Raw genomic sequence first — 20,652 nt, forward strand, 5'->3', positions numbered from 1 at the left:
TACTCAATATTTTAGCCATCCTGGCCCACCCTGGGGGTAACTCCCGATGCTCCCTGGGGTTATTCCTGCCATTCACTAGAACTCACCCAGCCTCAGAGTTACTATCACATATACTGACTTGCTGCGTGATAAAGGAAAAAACCTGTCCTTCTCTGAGCAAGGATTAGGTAGCCTCCAGGGCCTCTTTCAATTCTGCCCCTCTAGGAAGTATCAGTAACATAATTATTTATAACCTATGATGTGCTGGGCATTGTCTCATTTAATTCTTAGAATACACTCAAGAGGTTAGAACTATTATCCCCATTTTATAGGTGAGAAAACTGAGTCTCAATGTCACACAGTGACATAGTTAAAACCCAGGCAGGATTCAAACCCAGGCAGGCTAACCCAAGAGGTCCTGGTCTCAAATGCTTTCCTTGGTCTGTCTACCCCACCCCTTACTTCTCCTCCACACCAATCACTTTCCCAGGGGAGGAGAGAGGAACGGACACTAAAAGTGGACATGGAAGGTCTTCTGTTTGGCCTCACTTTTGGTGGCCGAGGTTTGTGGTGGAGATGCCACGGAGCCAACAGGAGAGGGCCACCCCTCCCCAACTCTGTTTCCAAATGACCTTCCAAACACCCTAAGGAAGATACCTTCAAGCTGTACTGAGAGGTGGGGTCGCCCTTGGAGCACCCACGGCTGGGTTTAAACCAGAGAGGCAGGAGAAGGCTGCAGATCTGCTCCAGAAAAGGCTGCAGGAACAGCGGGGCATTGAGTGCCTCTGCTCACAGGCAAGACCACAGGACCAGTCTCACGGTGGGGAGAGGGGGCAGCCCAGCACCTGTCCATGGCTGGGGACCAGGAAGACATAAACAAATTCAAAGAATAGCTCCCTTCTCCAGCATCCAGAGAGGAAAGTAGAAAATGGAAGAGTGGAAGACTCGTATCCTTTTTTTCTTCCTTGTTTCTCTTAAAAGCCTAAAGTAACAACGATAATTAAAAAAAAAAAAAAAAGTAGTAGCAGCTAATACATAGGTGAGCATTTACCACCTGGCAGGCGCTGTGTTTAGCGTTTTAGTAGGAACTCTTGTGCCCATTTTACAGGTGAAGAAACTGAGGCACTGACAGGTGGAGTTACTTACTCACCATCACACAGTCAGAGCAGAATTTTAACAAAGGAAGAGTTACCCGAGAACTAGTCTAAGACACAAGGATTTGGACAGGCAGAGTCGGACAGACATCGCCCATGCTGGCCGTGGCAGAGAAATGAGAAGGGACGATGATTAATTGGTGGACTGATTCCCTAGCTGGGCTCCCCAGGAGGTGGTCCAGGGACTTCCTTTGAAGATTTTTGGTTTGAAGGGTAGGAAATGACAGGGAAAGACACAGAGGCAACGAGAGAGCCTGAGAGAGAGAGAGAGAGAGAGAGACATGTAGTGCAAAGAGAGACACAAGAGACAGGACCACAGAGGAGGAGCTGAGAGAACAAAGCTGGAGGGGGGGTTTCTTTGTCCCAGGCCTTACAGTAAACCCCCCAAGACAGAGGAGAAGCTACCCAGCCCCACCTGCACCCTCCCCAGGGCAGCTGCAGCCACTGGAATTTCAGTGCTGACAGTGCCCCTGGCCACTCTCCAGTTATCTTTGGGCAAGGAAATGTCCTTGCTACGAAGGACACCGGGAGGTTGTTCTGATCAGTTTTCCCTCCTTGCTGAAGGTGGACCAGGTTGAGAAGGAGGGAGGTGGGGTGGGGACATGGGGGAGAATGACACACACATAGGGGAGAATAGCACACACACGTACACATGCACACTATGGCCTTTCTCCAAAGGTGCCCAGCGTTTCCCTCCTCTACAGTCCCCGAGGAGTGTCACAGGCCATGTGGAAAGGAAGGGGGGAAGAATCAATAGGATTGATCAGGAGCTCTATCTAATTCCAGCTGGAGCTGCAGTGTGGCCATTTCAGATGTAGGAGCAGGAACAGCTAGGTGCGGCCACCCTCCATGGGGACAGAAGTTGTGGATGTGCACTCAGAGGGCTAAGAGGCAGACTGAGAGATGCACGCCCCTTCCAGGGGAGAACACTTGGGGCAAGCATCCCCACCGCACCCCTCAAGCCTGGCTGGCTGGAGGAATAGAAGGAGGGAGGAGCACTGACATGCCAAGTACCTACTGTGTGGCGACCCCCATGCCAGGCCCTGCCCTCCTGACACCCTCGGGTGCTCCACACACTCACTCGGTCAGCTAATAGTGAGCATCTGTTTGTGGCTGCTCTGTGCATGGAGATAAAGCAGTGCAGAAAACAGACACACACACACACACACACACACACACATGAGTTTGCATTATAACAGGAAAGAGAGAATGCTAAAGACTTAACGGAATGTCTAGTAGCCTTAAGTGCTAGGAAGAAAAATATCCCCAGGAGGGGAAAAAAAGGGGACCTCTCTGATAAGGATAAAAATATCCCTAGGAAGGTACAAAGAGGGGGCCTCTCTCCAATTGAACAGAAGCCTGAGAGAGGCCAGAGAGCAAAAGCGCTGCATTCTCAGGTTGAGGGGACAGCAAGGCAAAGCCCCCAGCGGGACATGCTGTGCATGTTAGAGGGAGGGTGAGAAGGTCGCTGCGTCACCGCAAGCAAGGACAGAGCAGTGGAGCCCCAATCGTCATGAGGAGTCAGGCCACCATGGTTTGGACAGTATTCCAGTGACGTGAGCCTCTGAGTAGAGGGCCTGCCGTCTCCCGTTTCTCCTGCGTGTGGAAATGCACTTTAGGATACCAGGTTCAGAGAGTGGGGTGGGGGGAGTCCCTGCCGACCCTGCCACATCAGCCCAGCCCAAGGCCCCTGCTCCTTGGGAACTGGCCCTAGGGCTTCTAGAAGGGACCCTGCCACTTGCTCATTAGGGGGGCCCGGGCACAGTGGCTGCAAGTGGAAGAGGCTTCTTCCTCATGATTCCAAGAAACAGGTCAGATGAAGAGGGGGTGACAGAATGAAGGAAATGGGGCCTACACTGGCCAACGGTTCAGCAAAGGCCCAGAAGATGCTGCATGGGGGTGCTTTGCATGAGGCCCAACAGTCAGCTCCAGTTTTTGGTTTGTCCTGCCCATGATTATTTTATTCATTTATCTAGCAACCTTCAACAGGGGAGCTGCTTTCTCACCCCAGACCTCATACCTGAAGAAAGGCCACTGCTTTCATGGAGCTCACATTCTTACAGGAGTCCCCTTACAGCAAGGGGACTAACACAAGGGGGACAGGTGATGCACATCCTGGACTTAAATGCATCACTCAGAGGCAAGTGGAGGGGGCCTCTGCACTTCACTTAGCCAGGCAGAAACTGAGCCCAGGGCCAGAGATGCGACCTGGCTCTGAGGGTTGCTCAGACACAGAGCTGCAAGTGGGGCCCTGGAGGCTTGCCTCCTGGGCCAGTGCTGTTTCTTCCAGGCAGGACAGAGGAGACCAGCATCAAAGGCAGGAATGAAGGGAGATGTCATCCCAGGAGGTAGGGATGACCCTCCCTCAGACCCTTCTCCTCACCAAGCATCTGCTGCCTAAACCTCCAGCCCCCCTGGTCTGCTAAAGAAAGTCCCTCTGTCCTGGAGCCCCCACCAGGACTCCCGAGTGCTCTGAGAAAGCTTTAGGAGGCCCAAAGGGACTCCCTTATAGTATGCCACAGTATGGAAGCCCCACTGACATACATGCAGATTTCACCAGACCGCTCACTGCTGCAAAACAAGCCAGAATTCCTGGGAAGGGCATCCAGACAAAGGTGGCCTGTACCTTGCTCCCACCCTCAGGGGCCTCGTACCTGGGCGGGATATGGTATCTGAGATCCTGAGTTTTTCCGGGGATTCCTTGATTCCAGGCATTTACAGGAGATTCTATTTATACTTGGAGTTTGCCGAAATCCCCACTGCACCCTAACTGTATATTCTAAATCTTCTTGCATCATCGTTCCTTCAGCTGGACCCAGCGCTGAGAAGAGGGAGCAGGTTCTTGGACTATTCTGGACCCCCTGGCCTGACCCCAGTTTACTGGTCACCCCTCCCCCGCAGGCAGAGAAGGCCCCTAATGCAGCTCCATCCTCCGGCCCTGTTCTGCCACATAAATCACCCTCCCAATAATATTTGTATTGATTATCTAGATTGGGAGCCTCCATTGGTTCCATTGTCCCACTTCCTCTCCCAGGGCTCGCAGATGGGGTCCTTTGCCTCATCTGCGTTTCTAATGCAACATTTAAATGGAGCAGCAGCAGCCTGGCCAGCAAGGCCCAATGCTGCCTTGAGTGTTTGTGTGTGTGTGTGTGTGTGTGTGTGTATGGGGGGGGGTGTTGTCAAAACATATTCCTTGAAAGAGAACTGTGAAATTCTAGAGCGAGGCACTAGGGGAGGAGCCAAGATGGCTGGTCCCTGGAGCCCAGAGTGTTCTTAAGGGCACCACCTAGGCACTTGCTGGAAATGCAGGCTCAGGCCCCATCCAGAATCACCCCACACACACACCCCCAAGAACTGTGTTTTAACATGATCTCTCTATGCTCCACACGCAACTCAATGTTGTACTGATGTGCTCCAACCCTTGTATCATAAAAGGAAAATGAAGGCCCAGAGGAGGCACAGGGCTTGCCTGAGGTCACACAGCAGGTGAGATCCCCTGAGTCTCCAGTTCAGGCAGAGGAAATGAGAGGGCAAGTGGCTTCTAGAGTGAGCGGCTGGGCTCCTCTCCCTCCCAAGTGCCTGCCTCCTGTCTCATGGTGTGGACAGATGGTTCAGACCAGAATCTGACCCCCCTGTACTCTCCCAGCCTGGAGGGGCCAGCAAGAGCTCCCGGGACTCCCCAGGAGGGCACCTCCCTCCCGCCCCGGCCAGCCAGCTGCCCCTTCCCTGGCAGCAACTGGACAGCAGATCCCAGGGAAAGCCGCCACCTGGGTCTACCCAGCACAGCCAGGAGTCCACAGAGGGGGGCACTGAGAGAAGGAGGCCCGAGAGGAAGCCAGCAGAGGGCCTGGGAGAGGTGGAGGTGGAGAGGAGGGAGAAGGCAGGGAGACAAGGGACAGAGATGGTGGGAGGGGGGCAGAAACAAAGAGGGGCAAGGATGGGAACCGGGAAGGAGAGAGCTGGGCCTGTCTGAGGAGGAGAGGCACAGATGAAAAGAGAAGCAGTGACTGGAAAAGGAAGAAGGGGAAAAAGGGAGGGAGGGGAATGAGGCAGTAAAGAAAGATGGGGCAGAAAGCAGGGGGGAGGCAGCTGGCCTGGAGATGCCGGAGCCCAGCGTGGTTCAGCCCTGCCCAGCCTGGCCTGGCCCAGCCCCCAGTGATGGTGCAGCTGCCACACTTGGGCCCTACCATGAGGTCAGTCCTGCCCCGGGGCTGAGGGAAAATAAATGGTGTCCAAGATAAAAGGTCCAAGAAATGATCTGTCTTGTTGTCATGTCTTGACTGCAATGGGCAGGGGCCAGTGGGTAGGGGGGCATCATCCCAGAAAAGCCTAGGCTGGCAGCCTGCAGAGCACCCGCCGACCAGGCCCCAGCCCTGCGCCGGAGCCACCCACAACCCCAGCTCCCACCCCTCGACATCTGGGGTCTAGGACACCTACCTGAACCACAGAAAGCAGGAGCCAGTGGGGGCACAGGCAGTATCCGCTCAGGATCTGGCCCCAGAGCTCCTTTGAGCTCTGTGCAGGGAGGGTCCTGTCTGTCTGGCTCACTACTGAGGACTTTGTTGCTAGGGACGGGAGTAGGGGTGTCTCACTCCCCCCAGGCTCCGGGGGAGGCAGCATGAAGCAGGTGGTTCCCAAAACATCCCAGAGGAGTATCAGACAGTTCTAGGGTCAAGAGCAGGTCAGGAGGATGGTGGCTTAGGGTGCTGTCCCCATGCCTCATAGGTGTTCAAGCTCACGGCACACACACACACACACACACACACACACACACACGCCAGGCCAGTTTCTGTCACCACAAGCAGCAACCAAAAAGCATAAATTAGAAGCTCCCCTCCAACATCCCTCCAAGTATGTAAACCCAGGGCTGGCAAAGCAATGCCACATGGAGCAACCACCTGTGTCAGGCTGTCCCCAGGCCAGCCTCTGATCCCCCAGGACAACTGCCATTTATGGGGTATTTATCAGCAAAAGCACTTTTTTTTTCACATCTCCAGTTAGCATTCTCCACAAGATGTTCAGGGATGTACTAGGGCACCCCCATTTTACAGATGAGAAAACTCAAGGTCCAGGAAGGCTCAGTGCCAGGTGCAAGATCACACAGCCAGGACGTGGCAGAGAAGGGATTTGAATCTGAGGCCTTGGAGGCCGGGAGACATGTGTGCACGGTGTAGGGGCTGAGGGGGCTGACACCTACCATACTTGTCACCATCCTCGCCGCGGGCACTGATCCTGCGGCCCAGGACCTGGATGTGCTTCCCGCTGGTCCGGCTGTAGAGCTGGTACAGCCGAAGTTGTTTACGGCTCACATCGTCCCGAGCCCGCGTCTGGTTCTCCACGTGGATGCGGAAGTCCACGTTCTCCTCGGCCACCAGCACCTGGGCAGGGAAAGGGTATCAGTGAGTCCCCCTGGAAGCCCTGGGTCCCCTGCAGACAGAGCCACATTCTCTACAAGAGCCAGGCCTCAGCACACACTCACAACGGCCCCGCTACCAGCCCCAGCACACAGATGAGGCAACTGAGGCTCAGAGAGGCGAGACGAATCACCCAAGGTGGCCTAGCCAGGAAGCAGCAAAGCAAAAATGAGGCCTAGATCTGCTTGACAATAAAGCTTGCCATCTCCACCGCAACCGCCAGTGAGAGCGAGAAGTGTGGAGCAGATATTTGTTCTACTTCCTTCTCGGTAAAACAGTAGAGCAGAGTCTATCCAGACACTGAGGATAAAGCGAGCACAGTAGAGGTACCCTAATCCAAATGGAGATGGAGGAGGGAGAGGGCAGCTAGCTGTTGGGGTCCCCAGTGGGCAGGGAGGGAGACCTGGCAGGGCTCATCCTGAGAACAAATGGGCTGGAGTGCACAGTCACTTCTCCCCAGAGCTGATGCTGGGGGTCTCCTCTTGATGCCCCAAGGGTCTTCATGCTCCTTTGCACTGCCAAGCATTTGCCCTCATCCTGGGCCCTTCGTGTAGAAGCTTTCACTTTGTCTCTCTCATTGGAATTCCCTGTATTCCTTAAGGTTTAGCTCCTGTCTGACCCCATCCTCTAGGAGCCGCCTCTGGCTGTACTGACAAGAACTCTCCAAACTCCCTGAAAACAGCCTCTCCCCAGAAAAACCTGCACCCTCCCCTCACCAGTCCACTCTTGCCTCCTGGGAATCTATCCTCCAAATCCAGTCACCTCAGATGGTCTCCCCTGCACACTCTCCAGGACTTCCCGTCACTCTTAGAGCAAGGGGCCCATGTGGCCTCAAATGCTGCAAGATGAGGGCTGGTTTCCCTCCTTCAACTCCCACCATCATCCCTCCCACCAGTTACATGGGCTGCCTTTTTGTGCCTCTGAACATTCCCAACACAGAACACACAGCCACCTCAGGGCCTTTGCACTTGCTTTCCCATTGGTTTCCATACCTTTCCCTAGATTTTTACATTCTGACTCTTCTACTTCAATTAGATCTCTGCCCAGATGACACATTCAGAGACAGTGCGCCCCACCTTGACACTTTTCTGAGGCAGCCACCACCACCTCTGTCATCCCCAATGCTCTACCATCACTCATTTTCCTGTCTAGCACTTATCAACCTGATAAGAACAGCCACTATCTGGTTTTTATTCATCCCACACATATACAGTAAAATTGGGGCACCATGAAGGCTGGCACCTTCTTTCTTGCTTGCTACCATATCCCAGCATGTAGCAGAGCAGAAATGCAAACATTTGATGGATGAATGAATGAATGAATGAGCTTCGAAAAGACTCAGAGTTCTGTCATTACATTTAGCATTATGTTAGGTTTTTCTATGCCTTGCTAATTGTATGGCTGTGCCACCCCATCTTTATCACAGAGCTGAGCAGTTCTGGAAGCCCTGAGTTTGTTCTGTATACACTCGAGTTCTGACATAATGCTAGGCATGCAGGTCCCATCCCCATGAGATCATGGTCAAGTCAGCCTACTGCAGAGCTGGAAGGACCCTGGCTGCCACACTCCTATCACTCCCTCTGCTCTGAACCCCCAAGTGCAGGGACCACATTGCTATACCCCATGCTCAGCCCAGGATCTCTGTCCCCTCACTGACCTGCACATGTCCTCATTCTCCAGCCAGGGCCCCACAAGCACCTCAGCCGCACTGCATGTTTAACCCTCACTCTCAGGCTCAGCACACAAGCATTACAGATGGGGAGGCTACGGCTCTGCAGTTGAACTGGCAGGGTTACACAGAGGCAAAGCCAGTGAGTCCTAGGCAGCTCCCACACTCTGCATTGAACCCCACCCTGCTGGTTTCCACCACTGATTTCCAATCCCAGCTCTTGCCACTCCCTAGCTAAGAACCTAGGCACGTTACTAACTGCCTTGTGCCTCAGGTTCCTCACCTGTAAAATGAGAATGATGCTAAGAGCAGCCACCTTACGAGCAGCTGTTATGATTAAACATAGAAAGTCTCAGAACAGTGCTTGGTCAGGGTAAACACTCAGTACGGGTAATTACCAAGAGAATAATAGGGACCTTTTAAGAGTTTCTCAGGGAAGCCCTGCAAACCAGACAAGACGCAAGTGGGCCACGCTTCCACACACCCCAGGCCCCACACACATACCTCCCCACCAACCCCACACATGGCAGCACAGATTACAGTTTGAGAAGATATGACAGCTTTTAATAGTCTCGACAACCCTGCAACGCGTGAATACTTATCGCTCCCACTTAACAGATGTAGAAACTGAGGCTCAGATAAGTTAAGTCCACTTCCATTACTCTCCGTCCAGGCCACATCACGATTCCCATCCAAGATCTGAAACCCAGGACCCACCTCTTCATGCCTACATGCTCCAGGGTCCCCTGAGGCCCGTATCTGGTAGGCATTTGTCCTGAAGACCCCTTCACCAAGGGCCACCCACCTTCCTGGAATGACTTCCTAAGGCTGCCTGGCCCCGGCCCCTCCCCCAAGGGCGGGCCTCTGGCTCCCCTCTGTCCTCCAACTCTCCTCCTGCTCATAGGAAACCTTATCGACCAGAGGTCAAACCAATCTCCTCACCCCAGGTCCCCAAGGGGAGCTGCCCTGCCCCAGAAGCCAGCCTCCCATTAACGATTTTCTCCCTGGCCCACTGGACAGAGGCAGCGTGGGTGACCCAGGGTCAGCAGGGGCTATCCAGTGGCCCTTCCCTGGGACGCAGGGGGGACAATCCATCTTGCCCGACTTCTCCCATCTCAGCCACACTCCAGCCAGATCAATCCCAAGAGATGTAGTGGGGTGGGCCTCTGACATGAAAACAGAGTCTGTCCTTCTCCTAAAAAGGCAGGGAGATCCCCAGACTTCCTGGGCAAGACCTCTGGTGGGCTCTAGGCCTTTGCATGAGCTGTGTGCTCTGCCCAGGGCCCCTGCCTCCTCTGCCAGCTGACACCCGCCTTCAGGTCCCACCCCGGAAGCCTTTCCTGGCCCCCTCACCAGGCTGAGTTAGGGCCTCTGGACACGACTTACTGTCCCCAGAGTTCAGCTTAGCTAGTATCATTCCCCTTAGCTAGATCTGCAACACTGCCCCCAGAAAGCACCCAGCAATGTATGCTAAGTGACAGTGGCTAGAATGAGGGAAACCAGGCAGCCAAAATCAGGCCCACCATTTATAGTCAGGCAAGCAGAGGGCCTGATGAAGGGATGGCAGGGAGTGTTCTAAAGCTATCCACTGCTGAGCTTGCCTCTGTGCCAGGCCCTTGCCAAGAAGCCCTGCAAGCAAGAAAGGCACTCGTGCAGGTGGACACCAGGTAGAGCCCATTTCACAGACGGGACCTCAGAGGCTCTGCTTCCCCACGGGAACATTCTCCCCACCTCCTCTCCTGCTAGCTGGGTGACCAGTCACTTGGCTTTATGGCTAAGAGGGGGCCCGTCTACCAAGCCTCCCCCAAAGAGTCAGAGCTGCTCTCTGCCTGCCTTGCACCCATCCAGGTGGCACTGTCACCACAGGTGTTAAAAGGCTGCGGTGTGAGAAAAAAAACTACAGTGAGCAGGCCCTGGCACAGAAACCATGGCTCCTTGTACAGGGCAAAGATGCCTTTTGTCACTGTCCTCCCCTATCCTATGCTCATGGATGATCTTTTGGGTAGCTTTTCCCACGGAAGGGGTGATCTACAGTGGAGTCCCCAGGCTACCAACCTACAATCCCAATTGCCCTGAGGACTTGGGCTGTGGTGGAAAACTTTACCCACCCCCAATCCAGGAACTGCACAATGAACAGGTCATATCTCCCCGCAGTGTGCCCCCACTCCAAGTTCTCAGTGGGTCAGGGCCCAAGTTCTGCTGTTTGCTCTCATCCCCCTAACACATAAGGAGGAGCCCTTTCTCTGCTCCAGAATCCACCAGGGTCCCCACTAGCCACAGGACAATGTCCCTGCTGATCTGGCCCCACCTACCTTCTGAGCCTCCTCCCTTAAGCACATTGCTGGAAAATGCCATGGGATGAGAGCGGTGGGGGTGAGCCCCTCCTCAATGCCAGTTCCCAGACATCAATCCAGATCCCCCTTCCCCTGGGGACATCCAATGGCCCCTGTTCTACTCTCTGGCTGAAGACTTCAGCCTGTCACCCACCCATGCCTCTAAAGGTGTGTTGGGAGGGCTTCCTTTCCTTGGGGTCATGCTCCCATCTCCCACAGACATCTGCCACGGTACACAGGGCACACACACAGCAGACACGCACACACACACACACCAGAGGTCACTAACTGACTTCAAGTCTCGCCTGCCTCACCCCAAATCAACAACTGATTTCTTTGATCTTCAGTTTTTTCATCAGCAGAATTGGGATGGTTCAAAAAATTTATCAAGAAAAGAAGATGTTAGTAACAACAGCTATGGCTATTCTGCTCGTCTTTTTGTTTCTTTTGTTTTCTAAGTAACCACTACTCATTGAGCTAAGAACCACTTTAGGTAAATCATCCCAGGTAACCCCCAGAGCAGTTCTAGGAGTTGGTATGATCATCATCCCCATTTTACAGATGAGGAAACTGAGGCTTAGAGAGGCGATGTGTCCAAAGTCACGGAGTTGGTGAGAAAAGAAATCAAGATTCAAAATCCTGCTCCCCCACCACCCCCTCCCCCATGCCTGCCTCCATCCCCCTCTCCTCCACCCCCTTTTCCTCTATTCAGGACAGCAATTGGTTCTGGCCACCAGCCATAGCTGAGGCAGGGGTGGGGGGCAGGGGATTAAACATGAAAGCGCTGAAGGCCTGGAGCTTACTCCCCCCACCCAAGAGAGGAGGATGGGGTCAGACTGCCCCCTCCCGCCAGGTCCCCATCCTTGAGGCCTCATACAATCTGTGCCCCCTGTCTCCAGGCAGCCTGCCCAGAAAGGGAGGGTCGCGCCAGTCCCAGGAGGGGCAGCCCACAGACTTCCGGCCACATTCCACCACCGCCTGCCTCCTCCTCCAGCAGCAGCATCGGGCCGGCAGTGCCAAGGGCTTTCAGACGCCTCCAAATTCTGGATTCAAACCTGAGACTTGCACCCCCCTCCAGGAGTGGTCCCTGATAAAGTCAGTCCCCCTCTGCATCCCAAAACACAGCTCCCCAAACTCTTCCTCGAGAGCCGGCCTGGACTCAGGCCCACGAGTCCCTGCCAGCCACAGTGCTCCATGGATTATAATTATGTTGAGAGCAAAACTCACGTTGGCTCCACTGACTGGGCACTTGCTCTGAGTCAGGGCCCAAGCTAAGCACTTTCCAGACTCCTTCCTTCTTGCAGAACCTGGGCAGGTCAGAACATTTAACATCCCCATGACAAGGGGAGACATACAGAGGCCAAGGGACTGGCCCTAGTTGTAAAGTGACACAGCCAAGATCCAAACCCACTCTCTGGCTCCAGAGTCCGTGAATCTCCCCCAGCTGGCACCCGTGGACAGAAAGGGGTGGAGGAAGGTCTGGCCCACCCCTGACCCTGAGTTTGGCTCAAACTGCTGCCCCCACCCACCCCTCAGCTCCAGACTTCTTACCCTCTCTCGTCACACACTCCACACCCAACTCAGCCAGTACCGAGTGATGCAGTAAAGGGCTCAGTCACCCCCCGACCCCACCTACGCCTGTCCATTAAGCTCCAGGGCTATCAATATGTATTGACTGGCAGGGCCCAGGCATCAGCATGGGAGGGGGCACTGCCACCTACAGCAGGTATCAGGGATCTCCCTCTCCCCAAGCATCGGCCTTCATACAGACGGTCAATATGGGTACCACTGGCAGTTAACCCTGGAGTCAGCCTGGAGGAGGGGGCAGGACCCCAGCAACACTCATCTTAATTCCCTCTCCCTTAAAGTCCCTGGGTGGGAAGAGTAGTCTTGCATGTCAAGACCATTGATATATGCCCACTATGGCCTTTGACATTATCCCCTCATTCCCAAATTCTGTGCTTCAGTTGCCCCAACTGGCTTGAAGTCCCCTGAGTGTGTGAGCAAGCATGCACACTCACACACAGTGGTTCACAGCATCTTTGCTGGCTTGCTCCTATTTCAAAATCTTTTTCCCAGCCAGATCCACTTGCTCCAGGGTCTAGTTGAGGGCCTGTCCTTAGAGAACCCACAGAATCCTCGAGCCCTTGTCCTCTGTACAGATCCCTCTGATTTCTCTAAAGTCCTTGAGAGCCGGGACAAGTCCTGAGCCCCTCTCAGCCCAGCACAGGGCACCAGGAGGGGGTCTCAATCCAGGTGCTCAACCCCCAGAGAAACTCCTCACTGGCCCCACATTCATTGCACATCAGGTCTGTGCCAGCTACTGTGGTGCCCGAGGGATGGGTCCAGCCTCCCTTGACTTCCAGGAATTATGAGCTGATGGACAAGCCAGCCTCAGGACAAGCCAGAGTCAAATGTGTAACTGTGGCTCACATTTACTCAACACTCATAATGAGCTGGGCGCCTTGCCAAGTGCTATCCCCAGGAGGCCACAATTCACCCTTACAGCAACCCCAAGAGGATGGTTCTAGCCGGATGCCCATATAAAAGATGAGCCACAGAAAGGCTCAATTCATTCAATCATATGGCTACCAAGTGGCAACGTGGGGTGGGCTAGGTATAGATCCCGAGCTCCTATGCATCCCTGTGAGCCCCTACAGGAAACATACTGGGTCATCAGACAGTGACAAAGTGTTAAGGGGTTAAAGACACAGTGGGATGGAGGGAAGGCAGGGTGATAAATAAAACTGCCCAAAGGGTCAGTCATCTCTTTCCAGAGAACACTGAGGAAAATACTGAAGACTGGAGGCCTTCTTCATGGCCCCAAGATCCAGTCCAAAGCCAGCCATGCTGCAAACATCCTCAAGATGTTTGCTGATTGCTAATGAAAAGCTGCACCATAAATGGGCACCTATGGCATACTAAGTCCAAGACATGGCTTCAATTACTCCTCCTAAGAGGCCAAGAGAATGCATTATTTCTCCTATTCCCACATGATGAGGAGAGAGAGACTCAGGATCTTGCCCAAGTCCTCATAGCGTATGAGTGGTGCAACAGGATTAAATCCAGACCTAGGTCCAAAGTCTGAACTTCCAAGTCAGGCTGGAGGAGACCTTATTGTATTCATGAAATCTGTGGCAGGTTATATACCTAACACACACAGAGCACATAATTGATGAAGCAGTCACTATTAATCGTGTGTTAGCCGCAGAGCAAGCTACTCCAGGCATTATCTCATTTGGTATTTATGGTAATCCTTAAGAAACAGGTCCCTCACCATTTTACGGGGGTGTACATTAAGAGGTACACAGGGGTGAAAACTAGGAAATTTGCTGAGGCCTCCTTGGTGGCACAAGGGGTTAAGCACAGCACTATGAAGCTATCTGCAGCCTCTGCAGCAGAGTTCGATACCTGGCTGGCCAGGGAGCTACCCACATGGCGCAGCAGACCCCTCCTGACTCACCCGCTGCTCCCCTCAGCAGTGTATTTCAGTCAGTCTGCCTGTTCTGTTCCTCACTCTGTCTCTGGTGAATCCTCTCACACATACCCCCTGTACCCCAGTTCTTGTATGCATAAATACATAAAATTAAATTTAAAAAAGAAATTTGCTGAAAGCTGCTAGTCTCAGCAGCTTTCTGGTGCCAAAGTTCACGCATTTGAGTTACCGGAAGCCACCTAGCTCACCTCACTGACACGTAGGTGGGTAAACTGAGGCATAGTGAGGGCAGTCATGCAAGGAGCAGGTGACAGAAGCAGGGCTGGAACCCAGGGTTCCTGAGAGTGTCTCTGCTCTGTGCACCACAGGGGCTTTCACTAAGCTCCATTCTTGGCACCCCAGCATTTTAAATGGAGGATTGCTGATTGCTAATTTAGACAGAGCAAAGGAAACCCAAACATCTTCCAACCCCTACCAGCAAGACTGACTAAAGCCCCAAGGGCCCGCTTACCCATTGATGTTCCAGAGCCAATCCCTATACTCAGCCCAAAATGCTGGCAACAGGCTCCGTGGCAGTCCCATAGCCCTGCCCAGGCTGCAGGGCCCTTGGTGTTATCCCACCCCTGACTACTTGGCCATGATCTTTGCAAGTGGGAGGGCAGACCCAGCAAAAAACACGGGTGCACAGAGGTTCATCAGATTGGGTAATGGAAGCCTCTCAGGGTGAGAGCACAGGAGTGGCTTGGTTTTGAAGCAAGAGTTCAGAGCTCACTAGCACACCCCTGCTTCACCCTTAGGAAGTAGGACAGGCTAATTGATTTTTTTCATTTCCTGCTTTACAGATGCAAAAGCTGAGGCCTAGAGAGGTTAAGTAAATTGCCTGAGGTCACATAGCAAAGACAAGCCCAAGGCAGAACCAGGCAGGCGGACCCTAGTGACCCAGAGCAGCTTTTCTATAAGCCTGGGTTCCAGAGCTGGCACGCCACACTTGAATCCAGCTCTGCCTGTTCCTGTTGCATGACCAAAGCAGGTTATGGCACACATCACAGCATTCCCTAATTCCAGGCTTGTGGAGCTTAGCCTGGACACGTGAGAAAACACCTGTCACCTAATACCTGTGACACCTCAGAGTGTCCTTGTTACCAAGATGGATCTGCACCCCGATTCCCTCACCCACCATTTTTCTGCAGGAAAGCAAGATCAAAAGTTCTCCTCCCTGTGCTCCTCCATCTCCCTTTGGCTACCCAATGGGCCTCAGAGTTGCCCTGGGCAGGACGGAAGCAGCGCTGTGGCCCTGACACAAGCTCCAGCCTACTGACAGCAGTACTGCCAATGACAAGAACTTTTTAAAAACATCACCCTCCCTGGTGGTGCAAGGGGTTAAACATCAGCACTGTGAAGCTATCCACAGTCACTGCAGCACGAGATCAATCCGCAGCTGGCCGGGGAGCTACCCACATGGCGCAGCAGACCTCTCCTGTCTCACCCGCTGCTCCCCTCAGCAGTGTATTTCAGTCAGTCTGCCTGTTCTGCTCCCCACTCTGTCTCTAGTGAATCCTTTCATCCCCTGCACCGCTGGCCTACACCCCAGTTCTTGTATGCATAAATAAATAAATCTTTTTTAAAAAGTAAAAATAAAATAAAAATTCACCTCCTTATCTCAGAGCCCGGTGATACTCTTGGGCAGCAGGTATGCTGGCTTGGTGCCTCCTCCCCGTCCACACTAGGAAAGAAGCTAGGAGGGGAATGCTGAATCCTCCTGAGCTAACCTCTCCCCGCAACAAAACACTCCCCTCTGGCTCTAGGACCCTTTGAGACCAGAACATTCCAGGAAATCAGGCAGGGTCTGCAGTCTGAGTCATATGATGTTCTCAACAGTCCTCCTGGATTCTGATCATCACCCGCCACCCCCATGGGGATCATATAGTGACAATCCACCAGGGTCCTTCACAAATGTGCCTGTTGGGACTCCATTTTCCTCTCAGTTCCCTTTCTGACTAATTTCAGTATTCTTTCTGAAAAGCCTGCCTGGTGTGGTAGAAAGAATACAGAACCTTGAATCCAGATTCTCATGGCCTTGCAAGAAGCCAGAACAGCAAAAAGCAGACTGCCAGCCACTATTTGTTGTATGAATACCCGACCAGAGGGTAGATGGACAGACAGACAGATGGATTTAGTACTTTAGGAAATTAAAACACTATCCAATAGGATAGTTTCCCGTCCTCCTCATGTCCCACGGACTTTGTCTCAGGCTTCCCCATGCTAGCTAGCCAGCTTAAAGAAAGGGTCTGAACCTCATGGAAGAGGTCAGGTGTGGGGGTTGGTCAGGCCCAAGGGGGCGTGGAAGGAACTTCCAAACTTGAACACATGCCAGCAGTGAGAGAGGAAGGAGAGGAAGTGGCCCCTGCAGGAGGGAGGAGAGGCCGGTGGCAGCCCCCCTGTGCTGGCCCGCCTCACGCCTGGCCTGTCTGGGGAAGGCCAGGACCTAGCCGAGCCTGGCGGCAGGAACAATGTCACGCAGGTGCCGGCCGAGCTGCGTGAAAGGCCCAGCCCGGTGTCATTGTCAGCGCTCAGCCAAGTGCAGAAAAGCAATTTACTGGTCACGCCGCCTGCTCCCCTTGGAAATTTTATAAATTCTTCCGATTTGAGCTATCCACAGAGTCCCAAGTCATGTGGAGAAGGGATTTTATTAAATTCCCAGCTTCCCACTTCCCGGGGTGGCCAGAGGGTGAGGGCGGGCTCACCACATGGAGGGAGGGGGAGGGCAGGGTCTGGCATTGAATGTGCTCAAGAAAATGTGGCTGGGGATTGGGGGGAGTCCACTCTGGGTCTTGTGGCTGTTGGATGGGCAGAGGGGAGGAGCCCACAAGCGCCATTGCTACGCCTGGACCAGTCCCCTGAAACACAGAGGCGGGTAGGGAAGAGCATAGGTGTATCCACTCCCTAACAGTACACCAGGAAGCTTTCCCCGAGGGGGAAAGATGGCGCCTGGGTGCAGGCCCCGCTGCCAGACTGCAAAGCTCTCTGTCCTTCCCACCGTGCAGGGAGGCCTGACCTGGCCCCTGAGCACCAAGGGCGATCTCAAGATCAACCACCCTTTAAGCGTACCCTGCCCAGGAAGACCACCCTCCTCTCCGGGAAGCCAACATCAGACTCCTGGTAACTCCCATGCAGGCCTGCCCTCCCCTCTACCTCCACGTTTGTTGCTGGAGCACGAAGGGGGCCATAAGCCTCCCAACCTTGCAGGTAGCCCCTTGCAGCAGTGTTTCTTTATCTCCTGGGAATCACAGACTTGAGAACCCTTTCCCAAACACAAGCACATCGGGACACCATTTTTCCTGTAATGTTTCCTCCCTCATAAGCCTGTCCTTAGATAACACAAGGGTGCATGAACCATAGGTTAAAGACTATGGCAGTTTGGATGGGGGAAAGGCAGGGGAGGTTCCCTCACCTTCTTGAAGGCCTAACCCACATGGACCTAACCAGATGGGCCACCCAAGCTGTCTCCCGAGAGGCTGGTGGAGGTGGAGGTGGGATGCGGAATCCAGGGTCCCTCCCTCAGACTCCCCCAAAGAACATAAAGACCGCACAGCAGCCACCCCCTCCCCGGGCCCCACTTCAAGCACCCAGAGGCAGCAGGCAGCAAAAGGCATGGACAGCAAGGTCCACAGCCATCTCTCTACCTTCAGGCTCACCTCATTGTCCCCCACCCCCAGGAAGAGAGCTCTCACCCAGGTCAGACAAGCAGACCCCCCGGAGTGACACCAGGGCCTGCCCTCTGCTTGGGGCCTCAGCTGCAAACCAAGCAGGCCATGCCTGGCACTGGCCTCTCTCTGTGACACCAGTGATTCCCCACCCCCCAAACCCTGCCCCCATCACCACGCAGGGTCACATCTGCTTTGGCAAACAGCCAGTCTTGACTTACTGACTCCAGTCATATTGATTCAAGGAGTCACTGGGGACCCCAGCCTGGCCAACAGGAGCAGAGAACCCATGCGTCTGTCCATCCATCCATCCTTCCAGCCCCAACTAGCCCTCCCCCCCACTCCATGCCCATCCCGGTGGTAAAACTCTCTCCCAGGAGTGGTAGGGGAGGTAGCAGATACACCACCACCATCACCATCACCACCACCACCACCACCAAACATTGCAAGATCTACTGGGTTTCAGCAGCGCTCCACACACCCCACACTCCTTGGGCCAGAGAACTGGGGGAACCACCATTTTCCCCACTCAAGGCTCTCTCTGGGCAAGTCCAGAACGGGGAAGGCTAAGGCCTAGGCATCCTCTGTCATCCCATAAGGACACCTGCCTTCACCACCCAGAGGGGGAAGGGACAATCTCTTTTGGCCCCAGTCCAGCTGCTCCTAGGCCCCCTCCCTCTCAGGTTTAGGCTGGAGGGGGGGACAGGACAGTTGGCAATTCCCAGTCCCTTTCCTTCCCACCCCCCCACCCCCCCACCACACCCAGGCGAAGGCAGCCCTGGTCTGGTTCTAATCGGGCTGAAGTCGGCTCCCTCTTTCCCTCTTCGTTTTCCCTCCACCCCTCCTTTTTCCTTCATTTCCATGGCTTTGGAAGCGGGAGCGTTCCAACTGTCTGCGTGCCAAGACCTTCCCGAGTCTGAAAGCTGCTGAAGTAACAGATCAGATTTTAGCAAGTGCTTTCCAGGCTGAGCGCCAAGCCCTCTTCTGATTCACCGAGAGCAGCGAGCGGGGAGCGAGGCGGGGAACCAGCTGAGAGCTGCACCACCTTGGGGCAAGAGTGTGCGGAGCGCCGCGGGCCAGGAGAAAGGCCCCTGGGTGCAGGCACGGCTCTCTGCTCCCTCTCATCCGTCTCCCCTAGTTCTCCTCTCTCTCTCTCTCTCTCTCTCTCTCTCTCTCTCTCTCTCTCTCTCCTGCAAACGCCTTTGAAACCACAGAGTAATTTACAACTAAAGCTTTCTCCCTGGACTCGAAACCCACTGGGCTGAAAAGAGCCTTTTTGTTTGAAAGAGCAAGCGGAGAGCTTCAGGGACGGTCTGCAGAGAAACCCCCGGGTCTCGACTCCCCCCTCCCGAGGTCGGGGCGCGCAGCCGGCCCTCTCCTCTGCAAGGGCTGAGCTCGCGGCTGCGGAGACCCCCGGTCGGGGCCGAGCGGGGCGCGCCAGCCCGAGCCCGCCGCACAGCCCCTGCCCTTGGAGTGTCCACGCCCGCTCGGGGCGCGCACGAAGCCGCCCTTCCGCGCCCTGGGAACAGGTGCACGGGCTCGGCGCCCGGGAGGGGTGGGGCGCAGGGAGGGGGCGCGGCCCGGGGGAGGGGGTCGCCGTGCGCCCGGGGGGCGGGGGAGGCCCGAGCCGGAGCCCACGTACCTGTACCTGGAAGCACAGCAGCAGGAAGTGTAAACACCTGCGGGGAGAGACGGAGAGGCGGTCAGTGGCCGCGAGCACGGCGCGCGCGGACAGACACACGGACACACACGCGGCGGGCAGGGGCGCCGCGCGGGGCGGCCCCGGAGCCCCGGCCCCGACAGACGGCCCCGCGGGGCGGGCGGGCGCGCGGGCGCGCGGCGCTTACAGGCAAGTGCAGGCGGAGGGCGCCGGATACATCGCTGGGCGGGGGGCGGGCGGCGGCTCCTAGCCCAGCCTGCACATGTCCGCTCCGCGCGGCCGGGACCGGGCGCCTCCGCCGCCGCCGCCGCCGCCGCCGCCGCTGCTGCTGCTCCCTGCGCGCCGGCTGCTGCTGCTGCAGGCTCTGCTGCTCCGGGGCGCTCCGCGGCGCGCCCTGCGGCATCAGCGCCCCGCGCGGCTCCTCCCGAGCGCTGCGCCCTGCGGGCTGGCGCGGGGGCTGGGGGCGGCCGCCGCGGGGCAGGGGCGCACGCCCGGCGCGGGGGAGCGGGTGCTGCGGGGCCGGCCGGCCGTCAGGGCGCGCGCGGGTCCGGCTCAGGCGCGGCGCGGCATGCGCGGCGGGGCCGCGAGCTGCGAGCCGGGCGCGCTCTCCGCCGGGGCGCGGGCGAGCCGAGCCGGGGTCAGCGCTCCGGGGCCGGGGCGCGCGGCTGCAGCACCCCCGCGTCACGGCCGCTCCGTCCGGGCGCCCGCCGGCTCATGTCTCCTCCTCCGTGTCTCTCCGGCCGTGCGCATCGCCGCCTCCCACCACTGGCGGCGGCCGGGGCGTTTTCTACGCGCGGGCGGCGAGGGGGCGGGGGGCCGGGGGCGGGCCCCGGCCCGAGCCGGCACAATGAGGATGCGGGGCCCGGGGGCTCCCCCCTCGGGGCGCGGCCGGACCGGCGCTCAGCTCGCCTGGGTGCGCCGCGCCCACATCAAAGGCGGCCCTGCCTGCTTGCCTGCCTGCCCGCCGCGGCTCTCCGCGGCCGCCGCCTCTGCTCCGGGCCGCTCCGGGGTGGAGGGGGGCGCGCAGACTCCCCGCGGCTGGACCGGCCGCTCCGCCGGGGCCGAGGCGGGCGCGGGGGGCCGGTGGCAGCCGTCGGAGCGCGGCGCCCGGGCGCAGGGACTTGCGCCGCGGCGCGAGCGCGGCCGGGATCGAGCGGGCGGCGGTCCCCGAGCGCGCAGCTGGGCGCGGAGCGTCTTCCCTCGCCCCGGCGCGGCTCGCGCTCGCACACCCACCGGCGCGCGAGTGGGGCGCGGGGAGGGGCGGGTCAGGCCCGGCCCCCGGGGCGGCTCCACTTAAGGGGGG

The 20,652-nt window shown here is 56.3% G+C and overlaps 1 protein-coding gene across 1 annotated transcript in view; it reads right to left on the reverse strand.

The window, feature by feature from the left end:
* FGF18 (fibroblast growth factor 18) overlaps nucleotides 1–19,568 on the reverse strand; it is a gene marked incomplete at both ends in the record, with an annotated part of 30,325 nt that extends 10,757 nt beyond the window's left edge. Inside the window, 3 exons of the mRNA XM_084243750.1 lie at nucleotides 6,331–6,511; nucleotides 19,332–19,368; nucleotides 19,537–19,568. Of these exons, the coding sequence (XP_084099876.1) occupies nucleotides 6,331–6,511; nucleotides 19,332–19,368; nucleotides 19,537–19,568 (250 nt within the window). The remainder of the gene's footprint in view (nucleotides 1–6,330; nucleotides 6,512–19,331; nucleotides 19,369–19,536) is intronic.
* Between the last annotated feature and the right edge of the window lie 1,084 nt (nucleotides 19,569–20,652).

The sequence above is a fragment of the Talpa europaea genome (genome assembly GCF_964194135.1).
Source record: "Talpa europaea genome assembly, chromosome: 9".
NCBI lineage: Eukaryota > Metazoa > Chordata > Mammalia > Eulipotyphla > Talpidae > Talpa > Talpa europaea.